Source organism: Pelecanus crispus, chromosome Z (genome assembly GCF_030463565.1).
Source record: "Pelecanus crispus isolate bPelCri1 chromosome Z, bPelCri1.pri, whole genome shotgun sequence".
NCBI lineage: Eukaryota > Metazoa > Chordata > Aves > Pelecaniformes > Pelecanidae > Pelecanus > Pelecanus crispus.
This window is the reverse complement of record NC_134676.1, coordinates 2,302,530-2,327,035: the sequence shown is the minus strand read 5'-3', so window position 1 is coordinate 2,327,035 and position 24,506 is coordinate 2,302,530. Positions and strand designations below refer to the sequence as shown.

General features: G+C 41.9%; 1 protein-coding gene across 1 annotated transcript in view; it reads left to right on the top strand.

Annotated features, from left to right (window-relative positions):
- DCC (DCC netrin 1 receptor) overlaps positions 1-24,506 on the top strand; it is a 596,500-nt gene that overhangs the window by 344,660 nt on the left and 227,334 nt on the right. The window contains exons 6-7 of the mRNA XM_075726297.1: positions 22,165-22,319; positions 23,861-23,981. Coding sequence (XP_075582412.1) covers positions 22,165-22,319; positions 23,861-23,981 — 276 coding nt within the window. The remainder of the gene's footprint in view (positions 1-22,164; positions 22,320-23,860; positions 23,982-24,506) is intronic.

The window sequence follows — 24,506 nt, the reverse complement described above, 5'->3', positions numbered from 1 at the left end:
AAAGACAACTGATCTGTGGGATTTGCAAGGTTCCCCCGTGCTCCTTGTACCTATCTGCAGGAGATGGCGGGGAATGAATCTGCAGTCTTTCGAGGGAGCAGAGACGTATTCGGCTGCACACCCCCTAACAAGGCATCACAGTAATTGCAGTTCTAAAAGGTCCTCAACAATGGAGTGGAGTATCGGTTGCCAAATATGCTGAACTACCTGAATACATACCCATGAGCATAAAAGGTGGGTTCTTAATCTGAACACTTTGCAGCCTAGTGGTGAGCATGCTTGCCAATGGATGTCAACCAGGAATAAAGTAGCCTGCGAATTCCTGGCTGACATCGTATTTTGCGGTTGTCACAAACACTGAAAAGATTTTGAGTATCTTCACTAATGTGAAGTTTTTTCTAGGTTTCCCATCTTCAATATAATGATTTTTACTTATGAAATGGGATGAAAAAGGTGACAGCAGTTCAATATCATAACTGTTTCCCAGTCATTAAAAATTTAGGGATCTTTGCTCTCATTCTCCTCTACAAGAAAAGATTCCTGCCCTGTAACTCGCACAGCGTTTCTTTTTCTACTGGGAGCTCCTGCACCTGAAGGACCATCCCTGCAGAAACGCGCGTGTTGTCCTTCCCTTACGAGGCCATAACTGAAGACGGCGATTTACTTTTTGGCTTTCACGTGTAGTGTCATTTGAGAAATTGGTGTTGATGAACGCAAGCGAAATAGTTTTGTACAACTGTCATTCGTGAAAGCAGATCTTACGGAGTGGGTAGGGTGGAGTGTTGCCATCTTCTCAAGGGTGCACCAGGTTAGGAGCACCCTAAGTCAATGTGTTAAGCGGAGAGCTGGAAGGGGCGAGAGGTTGCCTTGACGTTGGCTATGGGGTATTTAGGCTCCTGAGTATTGATAGTACAGGCTCAGCGTTTCTTTTTCCAAAAAATAAACACCTCGGAGTGCAAACAGAAAATGCACGTGCTTCTCCGACGAGATCTTCAAAGGCAAATTGTGTATGAAAGGTCACGTATTCCCTCTGACTCAAGGGGTGCCGACCCGCTCGTGGTCAAACACGCCGCAGCCTGTGTGCCCGGCCGCTATTGCACACGCCCAAGAGAAATTGCAGTCTCTGGTGATTGAACTTACAGGGAGAGGAGTTAAGTTTAATGAGAGATGTGTTAGGGAAAAAGCACAAGTGATTATTAAAATATGAATTTCCCAGAAATACAAAAGTATAAGCTGTATTCTTCTTACTATTGCATCTGTTAGTTATTGCAGCCTACCAGTGTCGCAAGAAATTTCTTTCAAGCTGTATGAGTGCAGAATATTCGGGGTTTCTGTGGGTGAGGATCAGATGGTAGATGTCTCTTAATGATTGCCTAAACCACGTTTTCCTGGACAAATATTTGATCAAGTTGATGTGTCTGTTTTCTCTACCTTATTTCCTGAATCTATGCAAATACAATTAAAATCAAATACATATTAATATTTTGCATAGAATTCCCTGGGTAAGAAGGCGGCAAAGGAGCTTTAAGGGCTTTTCTCCATGTCTGTCTTGTCTTTTGTCTGAAGGAATAGCAAAAGTGAAGTATTCCCGGTATTTTTCCTGTTGAATTGAAAAGTAGTCGTCTGTGTGGTCTGATTAGGGCAGGCCGTCTTCTCTACCACCCCATGGTTCCTGCTTGGGATGGGCAGATACAGGGGTTAAATTGAAATTAGGGGTCTTGTTCTTGCCTAACGATGAGGGCAAATGCTCAAGTGAGCTAGGAAAGAAGGATAGCTCATGGCATCTCCAGGAGCATCTCTCATGTATTCTTATGAAAAAAAAATCTGGGAGGGGATGTATAGTTGAAAATATAACATAAAAAACTCAGGGGGACAACTCCTGTTAATCTAAGGCAGATAATTTTTTTCCCCTGACCAGAACAAATAGAGTGCTGGCGGCAAGGGTGTGTGTCACTGCGAGCGCTCCCGAAAGGCTTGGTTCGGCTGCTCTGCGTGGTTGCATGCCACCTGAATTTTCAGGGAGTGTTAAATTGGGTACGAGTGGTTGGAAATTAACTGGTTGTCAAAGTATTGCTTAGGCTATAGAATTTTCTGGATGGCAATCAGCTGTGAGTCTGAATAATAATTTCCATATCTAAAAATGAAAGTGTTTTATTTATACAGACGTATTGCTAACATTTCAATAACAAAGTGGTGTAAGTTAGAGCGACAGAACATAACTTGACTCGAACCAACCAGTCAATATGAGAAGTTAACTCTGGTAACGACTAGTAACCTGTTGACTTCTCATTATATTCCTTTTTGGTAGACCAGAGAAAGGCAGTGGATGTTGCAAGTCTTTCAAACCCATTTACTGAGTTCCTTATATAGCCGAGGGACTAAATTTTTTGAGATTAGTTTCAGAGTTGTGATACTAATTCGCAGTAAAGTTGGACGTCGTGTATAAAGCAGATCTAGCATATTGGAAACTGTAAATAGTAATTCTACGTGAAAAGATCATGAAAGTCATTTACTTGGGATTTTTTATAAATTTAATATATCTAGATCATTGCATATAATCGATAAAATGGATGGGAGGAGAAGTGATTAAATACTTGATTACATCAAATTTGGAGTAATGAGACAAAACTAGGGTCTTGCGTACATCCAGAAGATTTTTGTGGCTCATGTTCTCCACTCCAGTTTGGAACCTGCTTTGTCATCAATTTCCATTTTGTGTTCAATGAGAAATAATGCAACCACATTTAGAAGGTTTTAGGCTTCATGGTTATTGGGAAAATTACATGAAAACATACAGTGTAATATAGAGAAATGTTAAAAATAAGTCTGAAGGCAATGAACCAAGCTACAGAGTACGTGTGACTATAATAGGAAAATCCTTGAGGCCATCATTCTAGCTTTTTGATAGAGTAAAATGGCAAAGATGTTATTGAGATCCATCAGCAGAAGGGAATATAAATCATTAAAGTCACGGGAGAGTGGAGCTGGTGCTTTGTATGAGCTCGGGGGCATCCGGCGCAGCCGGCCCCGGGGCCGGGAGCCGCGCGGTGCCGCTGGAGGCTTTGCTTCTGCGAGAGCAACCTGTACGTTTGGAAGCATCGCTGTGCTGATGTCCTTTGGTGTGGGGTTTTATTATTATCATTGGCTTTTTATTATGGTTTTTTTGGGGGGTGGAGGTTTTTTAAAAGGTTTCCTGATTCCAGTACAGTAGGTCATTCAGAAGGCATTGAAAAATTAATTAACGTGGGCTAAAAGAAAATGCTTCAGATGCCGAACAGGGGGGATTGCTGCCATTGTAGGGCAAATTTTCATGGCTGCCTATCAACAATGAAATGTTTTCCAAACTTTGTTAAAGCCTCGAGAGAAGTGCAGCCTGAGGTTTGGACACGAGCTCATATCTGCTTGTCTTCTAACCCGGTCTGTTCATTTTTCCCAACTGGATGTTGGGCATCAGAATTTTCCAGACAAATTCCCTCTGATACCTGTAACGCTTTGTGTGTGATGTCAGATGTTTTCCTTTTTTCTTCATCTCAGCTTCTAATTTTCAATGGAAAAGCTCAAGATTTTTTTATCACCAAGGTTTTTGGCCTTCAACATATTTTCTGTTACTCTGTACCTTCTTTTAAAAGGTTTCTGGTTGTTTTTGTTTTGTTTTTGTTTTTTTTTAAAGAAAAGGAAAATAGAAAGTGAAGACTTAAAAAATGGCAGGAAAAAAGAGAACTAAAGGAGAGTTCATTTAATAAAGTCGCAAAAGGAATGTGAACTTGCATAGAGGATTCTTTCAAACCTGGTTTTCAACTCTGCATTAAGCCCCTAAAAGGTATTTGTTAGCAATGCTGGAGATTTTGTTTTCTTAACTTCAGATGGGAGAAAGTGCAGGGGTCATATTTTCTGTGTCTGTGTGTACATATGTTTTGTCCCAAGATGATGTATAATTTTCCCAGAAGCTCTATCACCTCTAGGAAAGTGAATAATGATTTTCTTGGGTACTAAACACCTATAAAATGGCAGAGTACATCAGACTAAACCATTAGCTATGTACTGTTTCACAAAATGGTGTTGAAAATTTCCACCTTCCAGGCACAATAACGTTATCTACTGGAGGAAACGGAGCCATGGCTTAAACGGTGAGCTGAGTCATGCCTTCAGGAGTAGTGTTAAAATAAGTTTATCTCGCCTTCAAAGCTTTTACTTCATTTCCAATACCTAATCAAGAAAAGCGATGCTAAGGATGACTTTTCAGTAGAGGTTCATTTTCTTAGTAGGCAGAAAATGAATGCGCGGGAGTGAAGCCTTGGATATCTGCCAACTATATAGGCAATATCTCCCAATAATGCGAGAAGTTCTGAAAGAAGTCATTGTTAAAGGGAAAAGATGGGAACATAAAAAGGAAAACCACAAATAAACCCACAGTGGCTACTTAGTGGGTTTGCCCTGGTGAGCCCTATCTGGATGCACAGCTGGCATTGTGCAATCTTTGTACTAATTGTAGGAAACAGCCTTTCTCTCTTCACAATGATTTGCTTTCATGGTGTGAATCTTTCTATTTTTTCCTCCCTCTCTCTCTCTCCACGCTGACCATTGCCTGTCTTCGTGATCTGTTTTCAGAAAGCATGCCTTGAAACCAAGTTTTAGGTGAAAATTCGGTTGCCATTGAGGTTTCTTGCAGGTTTGCTCCCTCCCAGCAGAGGCGATGGTTTTACGTTCTGTTGGCTCTGTGCCGAGTGTCTCATTGGGATGGGATTCAGCATGGTGTTTCAGGGAGTAATTGGCCTTCAGCGTGGCAGTTGGTATGGTAGGAGAGTTGCATACGTGTTCTGAATTAGTTGTGTGAGTGTGTTTTCCTACCTCAATAAATGAAACACTTGAGTTAAGAATCAAAAGGCATTTCATAAATTGATAAATTATGTTCCTTACATCCCCTGAAGTGCAGTGAATTTTGATTGATACACATAATTCCTTAAAACTCAACCTGGTTTTTACTAATATTTCCATCAGCTTTTTCAGCTTTTCTTTTTGCTTCTTATCTACACTTTTAAAACTGTAATTTTCCTGAGATGTTCCAGGGGCAAATCTTTAAACTCTTTGTTGCGGAATAAGCCTTTTTATTTGCGTGCTAGCCTGGTTTTCCCTTCAACAGCTAAATGTGTTAAGTGGTGATGGGGGGAGTGACAGCTGTCAGAGCAATTAGTATCACATCTCAGCAGCTGAGTACTTAAAGTAGATGAAAATTTTGTCTTGTGATAAATTCAGGTATGAGCAATCGCATGGTGGGTAGGCGAAGCAACCCAGTGCCTCCTTCCAGTCCTGTTTTAAAGGTAGTCTTTTCCTGTGAAAATAATTAACAGTTTCTTCCCAAAGGATGCTCTTTGGATGAAATCTGTTGCTTAGCAGAGAGCCTGTGTGTCTGTCTCGGATTCTGTGCAAACCCTCAAGGAAATAGTCATGCCTTGTGTGCAAAAGTGAATTTTACCCACAGTCCGTGAATTAGTGGGCTGTTTGAACAGAGGAGATGAAATATCTATTATTAAACAGGGGTCAAGAGCATTACTTAAAGTAGTAAACACTAATCCTAGTAATACAATCAGAGCCTGCAGGTTTGGGATCACGCTGGTAAGACCTTAGGGTTATAGATTGTAGCTTTTATTTCTTCTGTAAACTGCTGAGAATATAAGAGCTGTAAAAACGGTATTGCAATGTGCACCAGTGCTTGTAAATATTGTATCTGAAGGCATGAGAATTGTACGTGGACAAGTGTAACTCCTCCTGCTGATTTGCATTCGGGATTTTGAAGTTAAAGCTGCCCTTGGTGAAAAAAGGTGCTGCAGGTATTTTAATCATCACTAATAATAGTGAGGGCTTCGGTTTTAATTTTTAATTAAAAAGAGAGAGCACTCCCAGCAGCCCAGCAGCCCTGCTAGCATGATAGAGCATTGATTTAGTAATTTGGGGAAGAGTTGGTGATAGCGACCGAAATTCAGCAACGTGACCCTAATTCAGCAAAACGCTTGCCTAGCTTATAGAATCATATAATGGTTTAGGTTGGAAAAGCCCTTTAAGATCATCCAGTCCAACCATTAACCTACACTGCCAAGCCCACACTAAACCAATCAAGGGTAGACTACACTAAACCATGTCCCCAAGTGCCACCTCTGCCCGTTTTTTGAACACTTCCAGGGATGGGGACTCCCCCACCTCTCTGGGCAGCCTGTTCCAAAGCTTGACCACCCTTTCCGTCAAGAAATTTTTCCTCATATCCAACCTAAACCTCCCCTGGCGCAGCTTGAGCCCATTTCCTCTCATCATATTGCTAACTACATGGGAGAAGAGACCAACCCCCACCTCACTACACCCTCCTGTCAGGAGCTTGAATCAGATGAGTTCCTTCAGCGACGTCAGTAGAAATGAAGCACTACGGGTGGGTTAGCACCCGCCTGGCAGAGGTGAAGAGGCTGCCCACGAGCGTGTAGGATGCTTGTGCTCACACGCCTTTGCACTCTATTACCCTTTTCTGTGGCGCAATGGATGATCTCCATGAACATCCCCCACCCGCGGGTGAACCGGCACCTGCTCCGAGCACAACTTGAGGTTGCAGGATGTCCAGCTCTGCTCGAGTTAACTTGGACGCCTCTTCTGGCACCTCACCTGCAGAAGCAGGCTCAGCTGCAAGCTGATTTTACACGTGGAGGCAAAGCTTATATCTGGTAAATACGAGGAGTTCTCGTAGAAACTTGGTGCGCTGAGAGCTTTTAGGGTCGCAGTAAAAGGCCAAGTTGCAAATGCGATAAGCTGTAATTAACTAATATTATTTCCTGATGCAAACATATGCTGAAAATTGCAGAGATTATATTAGGAGAAAATAAGGGGTCAAAACAGCCAAGGACAGCGAGATAAAATTTGAAAACATTTTGGAGATGCTAGACTGATTGTTAGAGACGTGAAAGCTGTGGGACACAACATATTGTTGTGTGTATTGATATCTGTCCTACCTATTGAGGTAGGTCACATAGGAAAACACTGATAACTCAGATAACTGTCAGGAAATTATTGGGCAGTAGTGATAATGAAATGAACAGCTGTGTTTTTGAGGAGTCACTTTTGGTTTCACATAAATAACATGTAGAATATAAATAAGACGGTGAGCCGGCAGAAATACGTACTTGTGTGTACGCGTCTATATTTTTAAGAGCGGTTTCATCTGTAAAAATTCATACATGCTTGCGTACACATATATCTCTGAATTGAATTTGGCAAGAAGTAATCTATTGACCTCGCCGTAAAACCAAAGGGTTGTATTTGAATTTTATTGTTGATTTAATGCGGTTACTTATGCAGTAGGCTTGTATTCACCTGAGCTTTCTTTTGTGTTTTTTTCAAATACCTTGTGCACCTATGCATTTTGACACCAGCTCGTTTTGGGAGAGGAAATGTGGTTGGAAAATACACCAGTGCTTGGGTGCTTCATGCCAAGTGCCAATCATTAACTCGCTGTCGCGATGTTGTGGCATGGGCTGTAATTCCATAAAGTGCTCCAAAGGAAGGGTGGAGAGGAAGCTGGACATAGCTGGAGGAACACTTTGGTTCCCCCTCTGCCTGGTTCCCTTCAGGCTGTGCCAGCCCTGTCCCAGGTGGTCATGACTGCCAAGATTGGGGAATAGGGGAATGGAGATGCTCACCCTTACTGCTACCTGCGTGAGCTCACCGCTGCGGAGGAGACGGAGCAGATTTAGGAAGCCCCTCTCTGGCCCCGCACTGCGGTGTCGGTAGTTCACAAAAGGCAATCGGAGGATGTCACTACTACTTCTACTTTTTCTGAGGCACTTAGGAGAGCTCAAGGGTGACGTTCTTGATCCTGCACCCATCCAAGGCTACTCCTGTCCCGAAGCTGGGGCTCGCAGCAGGACTGGACCCATGCCCCATTTCAGGAGGTGGGTTATGGCCTGGCAGCTCCAGTATTTGGCACAGATCTGCATGTTGCTGGGCTGTACGTTTATATATGGTGGGATTTTCAGTAAAGCTGTGGATATGCTGATATTCCATGTGATCAGAGGAGAAGGTGGATGATATATCTGGAGCACAGCATGGCATCAAGGGAGCTTCAGTGAGAGTTAAACGGTAGATCAGGAATTTCTAAAAGTAGTACCTAAAATAAACATCTTCAAATGTCTAATTTCAAATTAGCTTGTCTAAATATATTGTATTCAAGAACTTTAAAAGAACAGGTTGAAGAAGTGTCTAAATTAGAAACGTTCCTTTTTTAGTAATTCTTGAAATAGCGGGAAGTCATGGAAGACAGGAGGAGAGCTGCTTGTGTGCTGAGGTTTGAAAAGGCCAAGGGGATGCCTCGGTGGTTGTGGGCTCCACATCAGATGAAATCTCTTTCTGATATTTTGACCCATGACCTGAAAGAAAACAAAGCGTTGACAAAGTTCATAGATAACACAAGCGCAGATGCGGTATTTTGTGAGAGCAGGAATTAATGAAGAAAACATGTCACTGATTGATCTAGAGCAATTAGGGGAGCTCGGGACAAGCAAATGCTATGCATGTGGATGTGTGCTCTGGATTAAAGAGGCCAGCTGTAGAGACTGCAGGCTTTGCTGGAAAATAGACTGGGAAAGTCTTAAGGGTCGAGGCTGCCGAGCAGCTGAACATCACGCCCAGCACAGTGCAGCAGCCAAAACTGTTGAAGTGATTTTTGGGGATTTATGAAGATGAGCCCCGTGACTAAACCTAGCACCTCTGTACCTGGCACTGGGGAAAACCCTGCTGAAGAATTGCATCTGTAGTTCAAGAAGAAAATTAAAGTGGTAAAGGCATCCAGGGTGAACCATGACATTGGTTAAAGAATTGGAAAGGATGCTTAAGATGAAAGAGCCCCTTTTATTTATTTAATTTGTCAGAGAAGGTTACAGAGTGGTTTGATCATGGTCTGTAGCTATCTGTGCAAAGAACAGAAATATAGTAAAGGAGCCTTTACCTGACAAAGCTATGAAGAACATCCACTATTGAAAAAGGACAAGTGTAGACTAGAAGTAAGATAATAATACTCCTTTTCTTAAATGAGAATAATTAATCAGTAGAACAATGTACCAAGGGCCATGGTGTATTTTGTATCACTGGGAAAAAATGAATGAGTTTCCTAAAATATACACAGTAATTCAAGAAGTGATTAATTCAGGGAAGTCCTGTTCTGATTTATACGTTAGGTCGGACTAGATCGTCATAACGTACCCTGCTGATAAATCTGATCCACGTGCTCTCATTTTCCCACTGGTAAAATGACAGTGAGGTGTCAATCTCCTTCACTTGGGTATTGCAAACCCATTAATATCTACAAGCAAAATGTGTCATAGCAATTAAACTATTATTACTTTTGCATCCAAGGTTAAGGCAGTTGGAAGAACTGAACTGCCTCTGACACCGGCTGACAGTGATTCAACTCGCTTGATCCATTCAAGCTACATTTGTGCAGCTTGTGGTATATTAATGTTGAGATTCGGGAGCAGCGCACTAAAGGACAATATGCATAGAATCATCGAATCGTTTAGGTTGGACAAGACCTTCAAGATCATCCAGTCCAACCATTAACCTAACACTACCAAGTCCACCCTAAACCAATTAAGGGGAGAGGAATAATTAATTTCATGTTTCCTGGTTTGCTGGCAGGATTATTTTTTGATGAAAGTAAAACTAGGAATCACTAAGGTTGGAAAGGACCTCTAAGATCATCAGTCCAACCATCAACCCAACACCCCCATGCCCACTAAACCATGTCCCCAAGTGCCACCTCTGCCCGTTTTTTGAACCCCTCCAGGGCTGGGGACTCCCCCACCTCTCTGGGCAGCCTCTTCCAATGCCTGACCAACACAGAATACATGTTCCTTTAGTCTGTTTAATTTAGATCAGTTTTTAAAAATTAACGTGTCTTATCCTGGGGAAGAATGGAATGAAGCATGGTGTTATTCTAACACCTAGCACTTAGTTTTCATTTATTCCCCCTTTTCTGTTGCTCTCTGAGCTGTGGCAGGGCGTTTCAGGAGGCACCATCCGCCCTTGGCTTGGTGCTTGGCTGGTGCCAGCTCGGATGTGGTTTCCCCTGATATGGGATGGCAGGGCTGGGCAGCGGGAGGCACGCTGGCTTCATCCTGCCCTTCTCCCTGCTTTGCCGAAGCAACCTGCATTTTTTCCCCTCTGTTTTGGTGGTTGCACACGGGGAATGTGGGGAAAGCGGGTTGTAGCGATGCCTGCAGGACTTGCGGTCCTTCACCCCATTTCATCTCGCCGTGCGGTACAAGAGCTGTCAGCTGCTTTAATCTTGCCTTTTGGGTGAATTAATAGAAAACAAAGAGTTATGCTTTTGGTTCCTGGAGTAGGGACTTAGCTGCTATCAAGAGAATAGCTGTCTGATTTATGTTTTGGTGAACAGCATGTGTATACCTCAGTGACTTTTATTCTCGGTGACCTTGGATTACTTAAAAATCATTTGACGTTTTTGCTTGCTAATCGAATTAGAGCTTGTTGATTCCTTTCTCTTTGATCAAAATGCAACTGCCTCACCCAGAGGAGGAGGGGGGGTCGTGTAATGGAGTGCCTGTAGCTGCAAGGGCCGCGCTGCTTCGAGCCCCTTTCATCTGTCTGCACATCGCTTTTAGCGCCGAGAACAAAGGTCATCCCGTGCCAGAGCAGCCGGTGGAGAGGGAGGTTTGCGCCAGCTGCACAAAAAGCATCCTCAGTCTTTTCCATAATTCGTGTTCTGCCTTTGCTCACAGTTGTGTACAGAGTTGGCAGGTAGGATTGTTAACCAAATAAACCAAAATAAATCTGCCTAGCGTATGCTTTTAGTTTTTAAACTAAATGGAGCTTTTAGATGCTTTCATTAAGACCTAGCTCTTGCTAGCTGTTAGCCTTATCTCTACAAGGAAGGCGAAATGACTTTTTATTTATTTATTTGAAGGCTAGTATGGACAGGCAGCTACATGTCCACTAACTGGCCTGACATCTCAAACGAGAGCTGGTGTTACTCTGATGTAGAGCGGAGTATATTTTCACTTGACTTCTGAGCACGATAACCTGGCAGCGACCATCACGGCTCCTCTCAGCTGTTGCCCTGCAGTTCCCAACTCTTCCTTAATTATGGGGGGGGGGGGGGATAAAACTCATATGTCAGTTTAAAAAGGACGTACTTGATTGACCTGGCTGGGATGAGGAGCAGTTCCTCAAAGGAGGTGAGCGCTGGAGTTAGCAGACAGGTAAATGAGGACTGGGAGAGCTCTGGCATCGCACCCTGCAGGCTGCTGCTGTCTTGTGCTTTACCCTGGGGGCTGTGGTAGCTGGGAAGCCAGCAAGTCCTCATGAATATTTTCTGGGTTTTTAAAATAGAATTGGAAGTTTTTATTAGTTTTTTGGCAATGACTTCTTCATTCTCTGTGTTCTACACAGCTTAGTTTCTAAAGCCTTTCATGCACGGCTCAGATCTTTTTCCAAGACACTCATTCTGAGCGTCTGTCCTTGGTTTGTGTTAATGATTTTGTTTGAATGGGATAATTTAAAAGTTGATGTACCAGCCTGAATAAATGATATGAGAATCCACCCATTAACTGGCCAGCTACATCAAGGGGTCTGAAAGTACAGTAAGCATCATAACAGACTGCAGTAACATGTCCAAGATTATATATCCTGCTGTAATATATATTCTATCTTATCTATTTGCTCCTCAGTTTCTCATTTCCCTTTCTTTTAAGACAGTGTGATAAAATGAAGATCGAGGCCATACAATAGCTCAAAAATAAGTACCTTTGCAGCACACTTTCTCAATATTTTCTTCTTGCAGAGTGACAAACTTCCTCCAGCCCAACTGTTCCAGGCAGAATTCCAGTCTGCCAGGCAAACTACGCACGGGGTGATTCAAGTGGATTAACAGCTTAATGTCCTTCTTTGGGTTGTCCCAGAAACTGGCTTGCATACTTTTGTAAAGGTTATTGATATGTGATCAACTGGGGATTTTGTTTATTTATAAGAGAAAGTGGTTTGGTGAGTAATAGAATGAAATTAAAGAAAGGAGGCTGCCATGCGTTTTTTTTGTTTGTTTGGTTGGTTGGTTGGGGTTTTTTTCACTTCCAAGAGTGGAGGAGGCTCTCAAGATAAAAGAGTGGTTTCCTCCTCCTTTTGGGGTGTGATGATGAGCCTGAGCAAGCTCAGATCCATGATCTGCCCGCGTGTGGACCCAGCTGAATGAATCCAGTGAGCTACTTTCTGTACGCCTTCAATTCTTGATAGTTTTGTTTGGAAATTTTGCTTGTGAATTAGAATCCCCACATCAGCCAGGATAAGTTTCTAAAGACACCTTCTGTGAGCAGCTCCCAATTTCTTGTACCTTTTGGTGTTGGTTCTGCCCCTCCTTGCGTGCACCATTTCTCTCGCTAGAGTCTCATTTCCCCAGCCTGTTGTTATGGGCTTTGCAGCCCTCGGGTATCATGGGAAAAATAAGGAAACACGACCAAGAAGTGGCAAGTAATGGCAGAGGAGTTGCGGTGGTGCCTTGCCTCTGGCTGTGCCACCACGTTCCCTCCAGCCCTGCTCGTTCCCCACGGGGAAAGCCCTGAAATGGCCCTCCACACCAACGCTGCATTGCAAAAGTGGAAAAGGAAAGAAATTGTGAACACCAACAACAAAAAAAGCCTTTATTAGAGATCAGGACTGCTACAGAGAGGGTAATAAACTCATACAGTGCTCCCCTCGCTTCTACTGTATTTTTATCTGTTTACAGCCTCTCCAATTTTCTTTTTGATTGAGGTTACAGCAGTTGCTTTTAACCTTAATGAGGAGCACTGGGGAAGGAGGAGAGCTGTATGGAGCGGGGTGGTGCTGGCTCATTAACTGACCCGCTCGCAAACGAGAGCTGCTCCCCGCTGCCCAACAGGGCTCCAGCTCCAGTGACAGCAACCTCCGGGGTGCGACTCTACTGGATGCAATCACGGCGAAGATGTGCAGATCCTGAAAATCATATTTTCAGAGAGAAAGTCCAAAAGCGAACCTGGGAAATCCGTACTGCAAAGAGGCGGCTTTCTCTTCCAGCTAGGGAGGGAAAGGGAGTCTTAGATATACAGAAATCTCACAGGGACATCTATTAATTACACTGGCTTTTAATTATCTGTCACTGATACGTTACATGACCTTGAGCAAGTCATTTACTCTATGTGTGTGTATCTATCTGTAAAATGCTTGTGAATTATTTAATGTCTACAAATTGCTTTGAGATCCCAAAATGAAAGGCATTATAGTCGCAATTATCAAGTCTGATAGCGTGGTGCATGCTAGCGTCAGCCCGAATCGCAGCAAAGAGCTCCGGAGAAGATCCTTTGGTCCTCAGCGTACCATGGGGAACAGGAGAGAGATCATGCAGCATCCAGGGTCAACAGTTGTTTTTCTGTCTAACCACAAATACTGCCTCTTGCACAGATGCATAGGTGGACAGGTTGTAGAATATCCCTGCATTTTTTGTTTTGCTTGCGTTTTTTTGGTGAGATGAAGGCTGGTGCCTATAAGTACTTGTCTTGAGTTAACTCAGAGGATCTTGATGTTTTTATGAAGAAAGAGAAAACACCCAGTATGCCTTCTGAGACCTTGGCAAGTCTTTGTGGCCTTACATCATGTTTCAGAGTTTTGTGTTCCCATTAACTTAATACCCATTTAAGGCTATCCTTAGGCACACAGGCAAAATATTACTTTGAAACACAAAAAAAAAAAAAAAAAAAAAGAGAGAATTCAGCTCTGCCTGCAACCTCCTTACAACCTAGTTTTCTCTTTCATGTTATTTACTCAAAATTTAGCTAATTGTCGGTATCGTGTTAGCCTTCAGAAAGCCTGTTCTGTGATGCATGTGTTCCTATTATACAGGGGTTGACAGAAATAACGTTAATGCATCTGAAGATAAAGTTTGACCCAATACACAATTATGAAATGCTCATTTGTTCCCGGGGCAGATGCTATGTGGTCAATAACTGTTGTCTGTACTATAAGTCATAAAGGCAGCAATAAAATAAAATCTTTAGGTAGTTATAAATTGACAGATATTGGTGACCTTAGTTTTCTCTTCCCAGGCTGTCCATTATCGGTGCATTACGTAAAAGGAACGCTTATTAGCATCCTGCTTCTGTGGGCTCCGGCCAGGCAAGCCCATTCAGGAGCTGGACCAACATTTTTACCTATTACAAGGGGCAGGGACGCTTAAAAACAACGTAAAGATGAAATAAACTTGGTGGTCATACATGCAACAATGGTTTAATGGGGAAAAATCCTCTTTCCATGTCTAACTTCTGTACTGGCGGTGGGGAAGTCCTTGTATTTCACAAGGCCTCCAGAATATTGTTGCTAAAATGTTATTTTAGCATTATGATCCATTTGAAGGACTGAATTGTTTATAAAGTCAGAAATTTACAGACATTTCCTGAAATATTCTACGCTGTGGTAGAATATGGTGGTCTACAAGGTGGCTGGGTTTTATTCAGTACTGCTTATAGCAGCTATATGGAGCGTGCGCTACAGAAACTTGTAGACGAGCGTGTGCACGCGTTCCCTGCGCAGACCTTGACACTCGCCCTCCGTAGATCTGGTTTCAGTACTTTTGAACTCAATGGGCTTTTTCGGTGAGGATGAAAGGCGTATCGCGGCCGCTCCTCGCTGCTGACGTTGCAGTAGCCCAGCGGCAGCCAGATGGAGCTCCCAGCGATTTCACAGCATCGCGATCAACCTTGCTGAACTGATTAGGGGCTGGCTACCAGGAGGGCAATAAAGGGGGGCTTGTTATTAGCCACCTGACCATGCAAGCTTCCCCCTAAAAAACCCAAGAGGGTTTTTTTTTATTACGAGACACAGATTATGCCCTTGACAAGTTTTTAAAACTAATTTTTAGGAAGAAGGCAAATGGCACAAAGCGGCAACGTCTAGGAGGAAGTGACATTTTTGCGATAGGAATTTCTTGATTCCTGACCTACGAGTGAAATCACTGTAGATGTGAAGTACTAGGAAAGTCCTGTTTTCCTAACAGCATCTTTATACTCGCTTATCGTTGAGGTACGGTCCTGCGGCGAACCTGCGCTTCGCTACCGCTCTGACCTCATCTGGAAACTCTACAAGTTATCTGACCCCTTCGGAGTTTTCATGGCGTAGCTGCAATGTGAACCAATGCAGAGACAATAATGAGTTGCCCTTACGTAAACGGTGTCGCCTTTTCCTCTGCACCGGGGTGAGGAGCTGGCTCCTACAAACCCGTGAGAAAGTACCTATTTATTTAGATAAGGTCAAGGCTTTTAGCAATTCCAGTATAGCACGGGTCATCACAGCATTTCAGAAGGATTTCTGCCTTTGGAAGCAGAAGTGCGAGCAACGTTAAGCTTTGCTCTTTCACTATATTTTCTGGATGTGACAGTGAAGACTCTTCATCATTTTTTATAAAACCGAAATTGTATTTTTCCTTAACCATGTCATCAGGGCGCTTATTAATAGAAGTATGTTTAGTAACGTAGTTAATGAAAATAAAATCTCTTAATTTGATTATTTTTCATTTATATAGCGCTAGGGTGGAAAGCTTAGCAACTTTTCAGTCGGCTAAAGCTTAACCGTAGAAAATGCAAAGTGGGAAACGAGTAATGATGGTTTTTGTTCTCTCTCCTCCGGTGGGTTTTCTGCTTTCTTAGCCTTTTCTCCCCAGTCTCTGCTCAGCTCCCAGTATTTTACTGTACAGAGGCGTTTGAAGCCATGGGCAACTTTGGAAGTTTAAAGGCTGCTCCAAGTTATGCTGAAGGACAAGGATACATTTCAGTTAGCCGCAGAACTGGAGACTCAGACTGATTAAAATACATTTTTAATACATACAGTACAAAGCGGGATGCGTGTGTCTGGTGAGAACGCTTTGACTACAAAAGCCCCACTGTAGCTGCGGGAGTTGTCTCCGCATCTTCTCCTCTTTCATGCCCGTGTGATTGCGATGATGTATCATTTGAATTTTTGGTGGCTCGGTTCTTTTTCTCTTGGGAACCATGAACTTCCGCTGTTCTGCAGTAACGGTATAAGCTGACCTTCATGTTGAGAACTAAAGCAGCGTGAAAATAATCTAAGTCGTTAAATAAGACAAGTAATACCTTTATTTAGGTGAAGAATGAAGTTTTGCATAGAATAACAGCTTCATCTTTCTTCAAGGCTGGTCTGAGGGGAGGTACGTTGAGATCATACTGTCTTTCTGCCTGTCGGGCATAGAGTTTAGGGTAAGACAAGGATACAGAGCTGTGGTAAGAGATAGAAAGATAATAATTTTAATCTACTGTTTTTTGAAGACACATTAGTGGAGTTTTAGTTTTTTATGCCTCATACTCTTTCCAGAGTCACGCATTGTAACACCATTCATAGTTTTTTCTTTAGCTGCTTGCAATACTAACACAGTTCCTGAATTACCATATATAACAGGGAAGAGTAGTAAATACATATATATATATATAAATAAAAATATATGTTTATATAAAAATCTAATTCTCCTGTCATTTTTAGATCTGGAGGAACTCCATTGGCGTTGAGTTAGATTGTGCTGACTCCCCTTAAGGCAGGCACAATCCGGCACGTTCGCAAGAGAATGTAACTTTATTTGAAATGCACGGTTTGTGCAAGTTAGCAGTGAAAAGTACAAGGGATTTTTTTGAAAAAGGATTTGAATCTGTGAGATGACAAAGCCACCCTTTAAGTACATGCAATTGAAAGTCTTCCCATTCAGAAGGCTGACAGGGTTGGGCACTTGCTGACAGCAGTTATCTTCCTTGGGTCAGTAGAAACGCATTCCTTATTCAAACATGCAAAGAGAAGACACTTTGCATTAGGAAATGCTGACATTTCTCGGAGTTAAAATTGTTTCCTCCTGTCGCAAGATCAGCTGTCATCTCGCAAAAGGTATTTCTAGAAATAGGGAGGTCACCCCAACACGCAGCTCTCTAAACTAGCTGTTTCTGCTGGCACGTGTTCGATTAGTCCCCGAGTCTCTGCTACAGGCTCATTACAACCAATCTTTGACATTTTTGGTAATAAATGCAGCCTGCTGTGGTCCTTAAAGGGAAAAGCCCATTTGTTCGAAGCCGGTGTTCGAGACCCAGACCCGCATCTCCTTTCCGCGGCATCGCGGAGTTCCCGCGCAGCCTTTTGAGGAGTTATTTGGAAGACCACGTGGAACGACGACCTGCCTCAGTGCTGCCCTGCAAACAGGACGGACTTCAGAGCGCGTTCTCCATCTGAGGGACCTTCGGGCGAGGGAAGGTGTCCTGGTTTCAGCTGGGATAGAGTTAATTTTCTTCCTAGCAGCAGGCATAGTGCTGTGGTTTGGATTTAGTAGGAGAAGAATGCTGATAACACGCTGATGGTTTGGTTGTTGCTCAGCACTGCTTATGCCAGTCAAGGACTTTTCAGCTTCCCAGGCTCTGCCAGGGGCACAAGAAGCTGGGAGGGGGCACAGCCAGAATAGTTGATCCCAACTGCCCCAAGGGCCATTCCATACCATACGGCGTCATGGGCAGTATGGAAACTGGGGGGGTTGGCCGGGGAGCAGCGATCACTTCTGGGAACTGGCTGGGCATCGGTCGGCAGGTGGTGAGCGATTGCATTGGGCATCACTTGCTTTGGATATTGTTATTATTATTATCATTATTATACTGTTACTATTAGCATTACTATTTTACTTTATTTCAATTATTAAACTGTTCTTATCTCACCCCAGGAGTGTTTCTCACTCTCACTCCTCCGATTCTCTCCCCCATCCCATCGGGGCAGGGGCAGTGAGCGAGCGGCTGCGTGGTGCTGAGCTGGGGCTGGGGCTAAACCACGACAGAAGGTCAGGGCTGTAGCATCATCTTTACAGGAGTTATACACGTTAAATGCAATTTTCGCATTTGCTTTTTTCTTGCGCTGTGGAAAATGGAGCACTCTTCTCCCCGCCGGCGCACGGATAAGTTATTGCATTTTGTATCTCAGAGCCTGCGATAGCACGTACTGATGTGTTGTCTGCTGGGGGACAGCCTTGGTAACTGAGCACCCACCGAGTGCATTTACTGTACTACAGAGAACTTGAAACTTCTGTGTACACAAAACTACTTTTTATACAAAACCACTTAGTGCCAAAGGGCTCCTGTCTTGTATTTCACTTAAGTTACACCATTCACACGAGCAAAAATCCTCCTGAGTCAATAGGGTTGCACGCTGGGGTCTGTCCTAATCCTTTATCCAAAGATGTTTAGTGAGGACTTTGATGTTACTTGCTGATACGAATTATGTTACACCCCAAATCTCCTGGACATCTTTTATAGAGCTCCATTAAACTTTTAGGGTTTTTCCTCCCTTTTTTGGTACAGTATCTAGCATGAAATATCCTCAGTCTGCAACTGGGGCGTTTTGTTAGGGCTGGGTTGACACGGAATAATGAAAATGAACGTTTAGAAAAGTGTTTTCACCTGACTATGGAATAAGCATAACCTTTGGAGATGTTATTTTAAATTATTTTTATCTGAGGGTAGAGTTTTAAGGCTTTCACTTGGAGCCAGGGCAAAGTACAACTTATAAGCATCCCACAGTGCAAGGCTGTTCTGGAAAAATCTCACTAAATTCCCACTTTCCAGCAATTCACAGATGTTTTCTGAAAAAAAAAAAAAAAAAATTCTGTGAAACGTTGTAAGTTTTTTGGGGAAAAAAGTCTGCAGTTTGTTCGAGCTTTTTATATTGCCACAATATAATTAGAAGAAACATGAAAACAGCATGTGTTTTTATTTCCTTCACAACCCTCCTTACCAGCCTTCTTCACATATGCATGCCTTTAAAGTATTCAGTACTGAGAAAAAAAAAAAAATAGCAAATATGGTAGTGTTTGACATTTATTGATGTATAAAATATTTATAGAATGTATATTTATAGTGCTTGACATTTTATATATGTATGCATACATATTTCCAGTCTAAATGTGTTACATCTGTCTGCTTTAAGGTGTTACGTTGTCCTTACTTGTGGTGTCTTACCTGTGTTTAATGCTGCATAATTTCCACCAAAGTAATTACGCAAATTACTCACTTTAATGGTGTCCTTAGGAAAAATACAGGGCTCACCTACCCCACCGTAGGAAAGGTGTTGGTGAGTGCGTTACAATTGTTAAATACATCCATTTGGTATGAAACTCAACACTTGGATGTGCATATACTGAACATAAACCATAAAAGAAGAAAGCATCAAGCTTTCTAGCAGTCTAGAAAAATGCCAGCAATTAAAAAAAGGGGGAGAGAAATGGGGGGAGAGAAGCAATAGTTTGGGTGGAGGGAATGAAAAGCTGCAGGCAAGCAGGGTCAGGGTCCTGGGGCGTGAGTGTTGTAAAGAATAACTGGCAGGAATCTATGAATTACAAGTCTATAAATTAATTGCAAGCTTCAGGTGACATTGCAATAAACCACACTAATGAAGATTGAGTAGTTTATGATTTTGTCAGAGCTCTGAAAAATTATATCGTTTATAAATTACATAGATACTGGTGTTTTTATGTGAGTTTGTTGAATAAATTATACTAGGACTCTAGTGTAAAAAAAAAAAAAAAAGGTGTTAAAAGTTAACATATGAATGTGATTTCCATCTTAATTTTTTTCTTCAGCTTTTTCTTATCCAAAAGGCTTGTTTCTTTTTCCTTGAGCCATCCTATTCAATGCTGATTCTTCATAATTCTGCTGCTAAACTGTCTCTTTTTGTATATCTCTAGCGTAAGTGATACTATTTTTTTAGAAACCTCTTGATCAGCATCCTAGTTACCGGTGTTCCCTTATGAGTGATGTTTTATTTGAAAAATCATCTACAAAATTTCCTGCATTGGAGCTGTGTGGTCTGGAGACCCTGATTTAATGTCTGTATGGCCACAGAGCAAGAAGAGCCCAGCCCGGAGCGTTTCTGATCCAAACGCGCGCATCCATCTGAGCCTTTTCGATGGGAAATTAGGCAGCTAAGTTAATCAGGACACCTCATCAGTTTTAATTTGCACGCGTTGGGTTTGATCTGAACTGGATCAGGAGCTTCTAGGTATCCTAAATTATTAAATATATGGTAAACAAGGAGCAGGCTGAAAGAGGAATAGAGAAGATGGGGCACAGGAACAGCACTGGAGGGGCCCAGGGCAGATGCTTATTTAAGTGTAGGTAACTTTGCTCAAAAGTAGAAACAATTGCGAAAATCAAGAAAGTGCTGACATAAAAACTTTGCCGTCTTACTTTGATCTGCTTGGTTTTTAGCACTATACACAGTTTTTAACTAAAATAATCTCATTTTCTCAAAGGTATTTCTACCTTGTTGTGCATACAAGTGTGGAGAGCACTCGGGATTAATTGGGAGCGTATGATTGAAGAGGTGATGTCGTCTAGGACTCTGTCTTCATTTATTACCAAAGCTGGAAATGCTATTGTCAATAAGGAGAAAAAAAAAAAAAAAAAAAAAGGTGTTAAGGCGATGAAATGTAAACCCTGAAGAACACAATTTTGTCTGTATGTCTGCCATAGTATTCCTACCGGCCATGGGTTTGGCCGCTTACACCACGCATTCATGTGTTGCAATGGTTTTCCTCATTTTCTGACTTTTGGGTCTGATGTGCAAAAAACCCCACATTAGTATATTGAGTATTGTGTGGCAGAGACTGCTCTAAATCATACCTAACTGGGCAAGAAATACGAGGGGGGTACTTTTGCCGTTTCACTGGTAGCTTGGCTAGTAGCACCTCTCAGTGTCCAACTCCTATGAGTCTAAAAACGTTTGTGGATCACACAGGTATTGTAGAAATAGGAACCAGAGACAGAACCCTACTGGGAAATTAATCATTTTGTTTGCAGAGAAAAGTTTGAAAACTAGAAAGCATGAAGCCATGTACTAAATAGGAAGCTTGAAATTAAATCCTGAATTGCTCTTCTGGCGAGCGAGGTCCTCCTGGAGCACTGAGGGAGGCTGCGAAGAAACAGAATTTGATCGTGTAATTGAGGACTGCACTGTAATCCTTGCAAACCTGGGACCTGAGTTAAGGAAGCAAGGATAGCCTCGATTCGAACATTTCATAGCTTCTGTTCAATTTATTTTATAACCTTCACCCTTTTTTTTTTTAATTTAGAGGGGTTTTCTGATATTTATGGCTTTATAAATACTATAGTCAGACATTGAGAATGATGGCTCAAGAAATACAATTGGATTTTCTGTCTGAAATGATAAGTCATGGGTGGTACTTAGAAATTAATCTATTCTGGCTTCCTGGCAACTATGGGTATTCAAAACAGAGACCATCGTTCCCCTACAAAAACTGACAAAACGTACGTGGCTGCTGCGTTCTTGCGTGTGTTCTTCAGTACGATGGCGGGGGGGGCTCATTAGAAATATGGTGTTATTAACAGTTTTCCTCAAATTGCTAATTTCCATCATCCTAGTATTACAATAATGATGAAATTAAATTAAATTAGCATATCATATAGTGCACTGAAAACTGTGAATACATTATAGTAATACAAGGCAACAGATAATTGCTAGCTTGATAAGAATTCATTTTCAGCAAAGACAATTCAACCTTTTTCTTCTTCCAATCACTAGGGACAGATTTCCTGTTTATTGATTATCTCCTCATCTTCTCTAAACCCAGTCAGAAGTCCTTCTTGGTTATATGAAAACGTCTCTACTCAAAAGACTTCCAATTCTGTGTCATTTGTCCGTGGACTTGTCTTGTACCTGTATGTGCCTGTCCATATGTTGACTTGTAGGACCTTGTTACGTATGCAGTTGGCATCTGATCCTTTGAAATGAGGGAGATTTTATTACCCCTATACTCACTTAGCAAGAGTTACATATAGGTTTTGTTATACATAAGTCTTACATGTCTTCTAAATTGAGTTTTGAATTCTTTCTTTTGGCAAAACCAAAAATGTTAACTGTTTAAGTGTATCTTCTGGAATAAATGCTTTCCCTAGTATTTCATTTTTAATAGGCTCAGTGTTAAAGAGAATAACTTGAATTACAGATATGTTTTCTAGTTATGTCTAATATTATTTAGGCTCATTGAAATGAATTACTTGCTAAGCCTTAATTTATATCTACTCATTGCCACTTACATTTTTTTCCCCATCTTTTTTGCAGTTCCACCATGGTTTTTAATTCGCCCTTCAAATCTTTATGCCTACGAGAGTATGGATATTGAGTTTGAATGTGCTGTGTCTGGTAAGCCCGTTCCTACGGTGGAGTGGATCAAGAATGGAGAGGTGGTCATTCCCAGCGACTATTTTCAGATAGTGGTAATTATCTGGCTTTTACTTACTAGATTTTTTTTTTTTTTTTAATAAGTTGTGAAACATATTCTGATATTTGATCCAGTCATTGCTGTCATAAACATATTGGTCTTCCCAAAGAAAACAATATTTCTGCTGCCTCCTAATAGAAATAAGGCACATTGCATCGTGATGTGTTAGGTCAAGGATGTTGACATTGTCTCCCAGTCTTAGTGAGAGCTGAACCTGGTCTTTTGGTGGAGAAGTGAGTGTCAGGTCATACTCTGAGTTGCTATTAATAATATCATTTAACACATGGTAATGACTTCCCTTACTCACCGTTGTTCTTGGTGAACTAAAATAACAGATCTCTTCTCCAAGGAAATTGTACTCTGACACAGGGGGTTAAAAATGGTGAGGGTCATTTGACATAACTGCAACTTTTCAAAGAGAATTGGTGTGCACCCTACCCATCCAGGACTCCAGCCTCTTTTAGCTTAAACGTCACTATTATATGGGCTAAGAATTTATGCTGTGTTTTCTAAAAGGGTTAATTTAGCTGGCCTCTCCTGCAGGCAGTGTCACTGGTAAGGGAGCTGAGATGTTGGGGAACACCCCTGAAAACTTCAGCCACTGTGAAGTTATCCATAGGCCATGAGGTGTGGCTTGTGTAGAGATGTGGCTTGGTTCAGCACTTTCTAATTTTTCACCTTGTTACAAATCAATATTGATTATTATCATGTCTTTTAATTACCTATTTGAAAAAAAAAATTCTTTCTAATGTGTTTTTTATGCAGGATAGGCTTATTCTGCTATATACAATAGCAAATTCAATCCTTTTTTTTTTTTTTTTTTTTTTTAATGCATCATTGCTTATTAGAAGGCAGTCAGAAGCTGTCCAAGGAAAGCACAGCTCTGCTGCTGTCGTGGTTGTGTGGTGGAGGTGTTAGAAAATTATTTCACTTAATAGTTAACAGAAGGTATATTTCAGCCAGGGCATACCCCTCACTTTAGATTTTTTACCCAACATAATTGGTTTCTGCTTGTGCTAACAGAAGTTAAAAGTTAAATCTGTTTCAAATGAAGTAAGCATAGACTGACCTTTTCTTGAGGATCTCCAGGCCTCAAGCCACAAGGAGGGTTTGACCTTCAGAACAGTATTTGTTCAAAGATGCAGAAGTTGAAAGTTCTTTTAAATCTTCCCTGCAGCAAAGGGCCAAGACAAAATTTAGAGCGCTGCTCGAGTGATGGCTGTAATTTGGAGCTTAAGTCTTGAGAAAGGCGTTGGATGGACTCTGTGCAGGAAAGTGAATTCACCCTTTTGCCATAGGCACCATCAAACGAAATGCAAAGACCATAAGGTGTTAAGAGATTCCTAATGAAAGGGCTTATGTTTACAGCCCTCTAAGGAGCAGGGCTATGTGAGCTGGAGCTGAGATTACATACACAGCACCATGTTTCACAGAATAGCTGTTCTGGAAAGGTTTTATAATCCGCATTCACTTTGGATGGTGTTTTTCTAATTAATTCTCTCCACTTCCTTCCTTTCTCTTCTGCTGTCTCTCTAGGGTGGCAGCAACTTACGGATTCTGGGCTTGGTAAAGTCAGATGAAGGTTTTTATCAGTGTGTAGCTGAAAATGAAGCTGGAAACGCACAGGCCAGTGCACAGCTAATCATCCCAGAGCCTGGTAAGATGCAAAGGACATACAGAATTGTAGATGTAATTAATGCTATTAACATAAAAATCCCAAATGAGCAGCTACTATTCTTTACTCCCTCTTACTTATCCAGCTGGCTGCCTGTAGTTAAAAGCGTGTCCAGGCTATCGGATAGCTTGAGGCATTTTGTTCATCGGGGCAATTACAGATGCTGGCCTTGTCCTAGAAGTGACTCTGGAGGCCAACTAAACCTGTATGAAAAGCCAACGGCAATGTCTTACTATCTGTTGGTGGGTTTTGTGCTGCTGAAAAATGAGGAGGTGATCACAAACAGGTGAGGTGATGGAATAAAGCAGTCCATAAGCAACAGAATTATACCGTACGTAGTTCTGCATGAGGCTGGTGTAGAACATTTGTCTTGGGGAGAGGGAAGAGTAGAAAAAGAGGAAGAAAACGAACAGTTTGCCAGTGGGATATCAAACAGTTTGGGAGTGGGATATCAAGTGCAGCCAACCATTGAGATCAGAAGGTTTTTGTTTACATGCTGGAAGGATG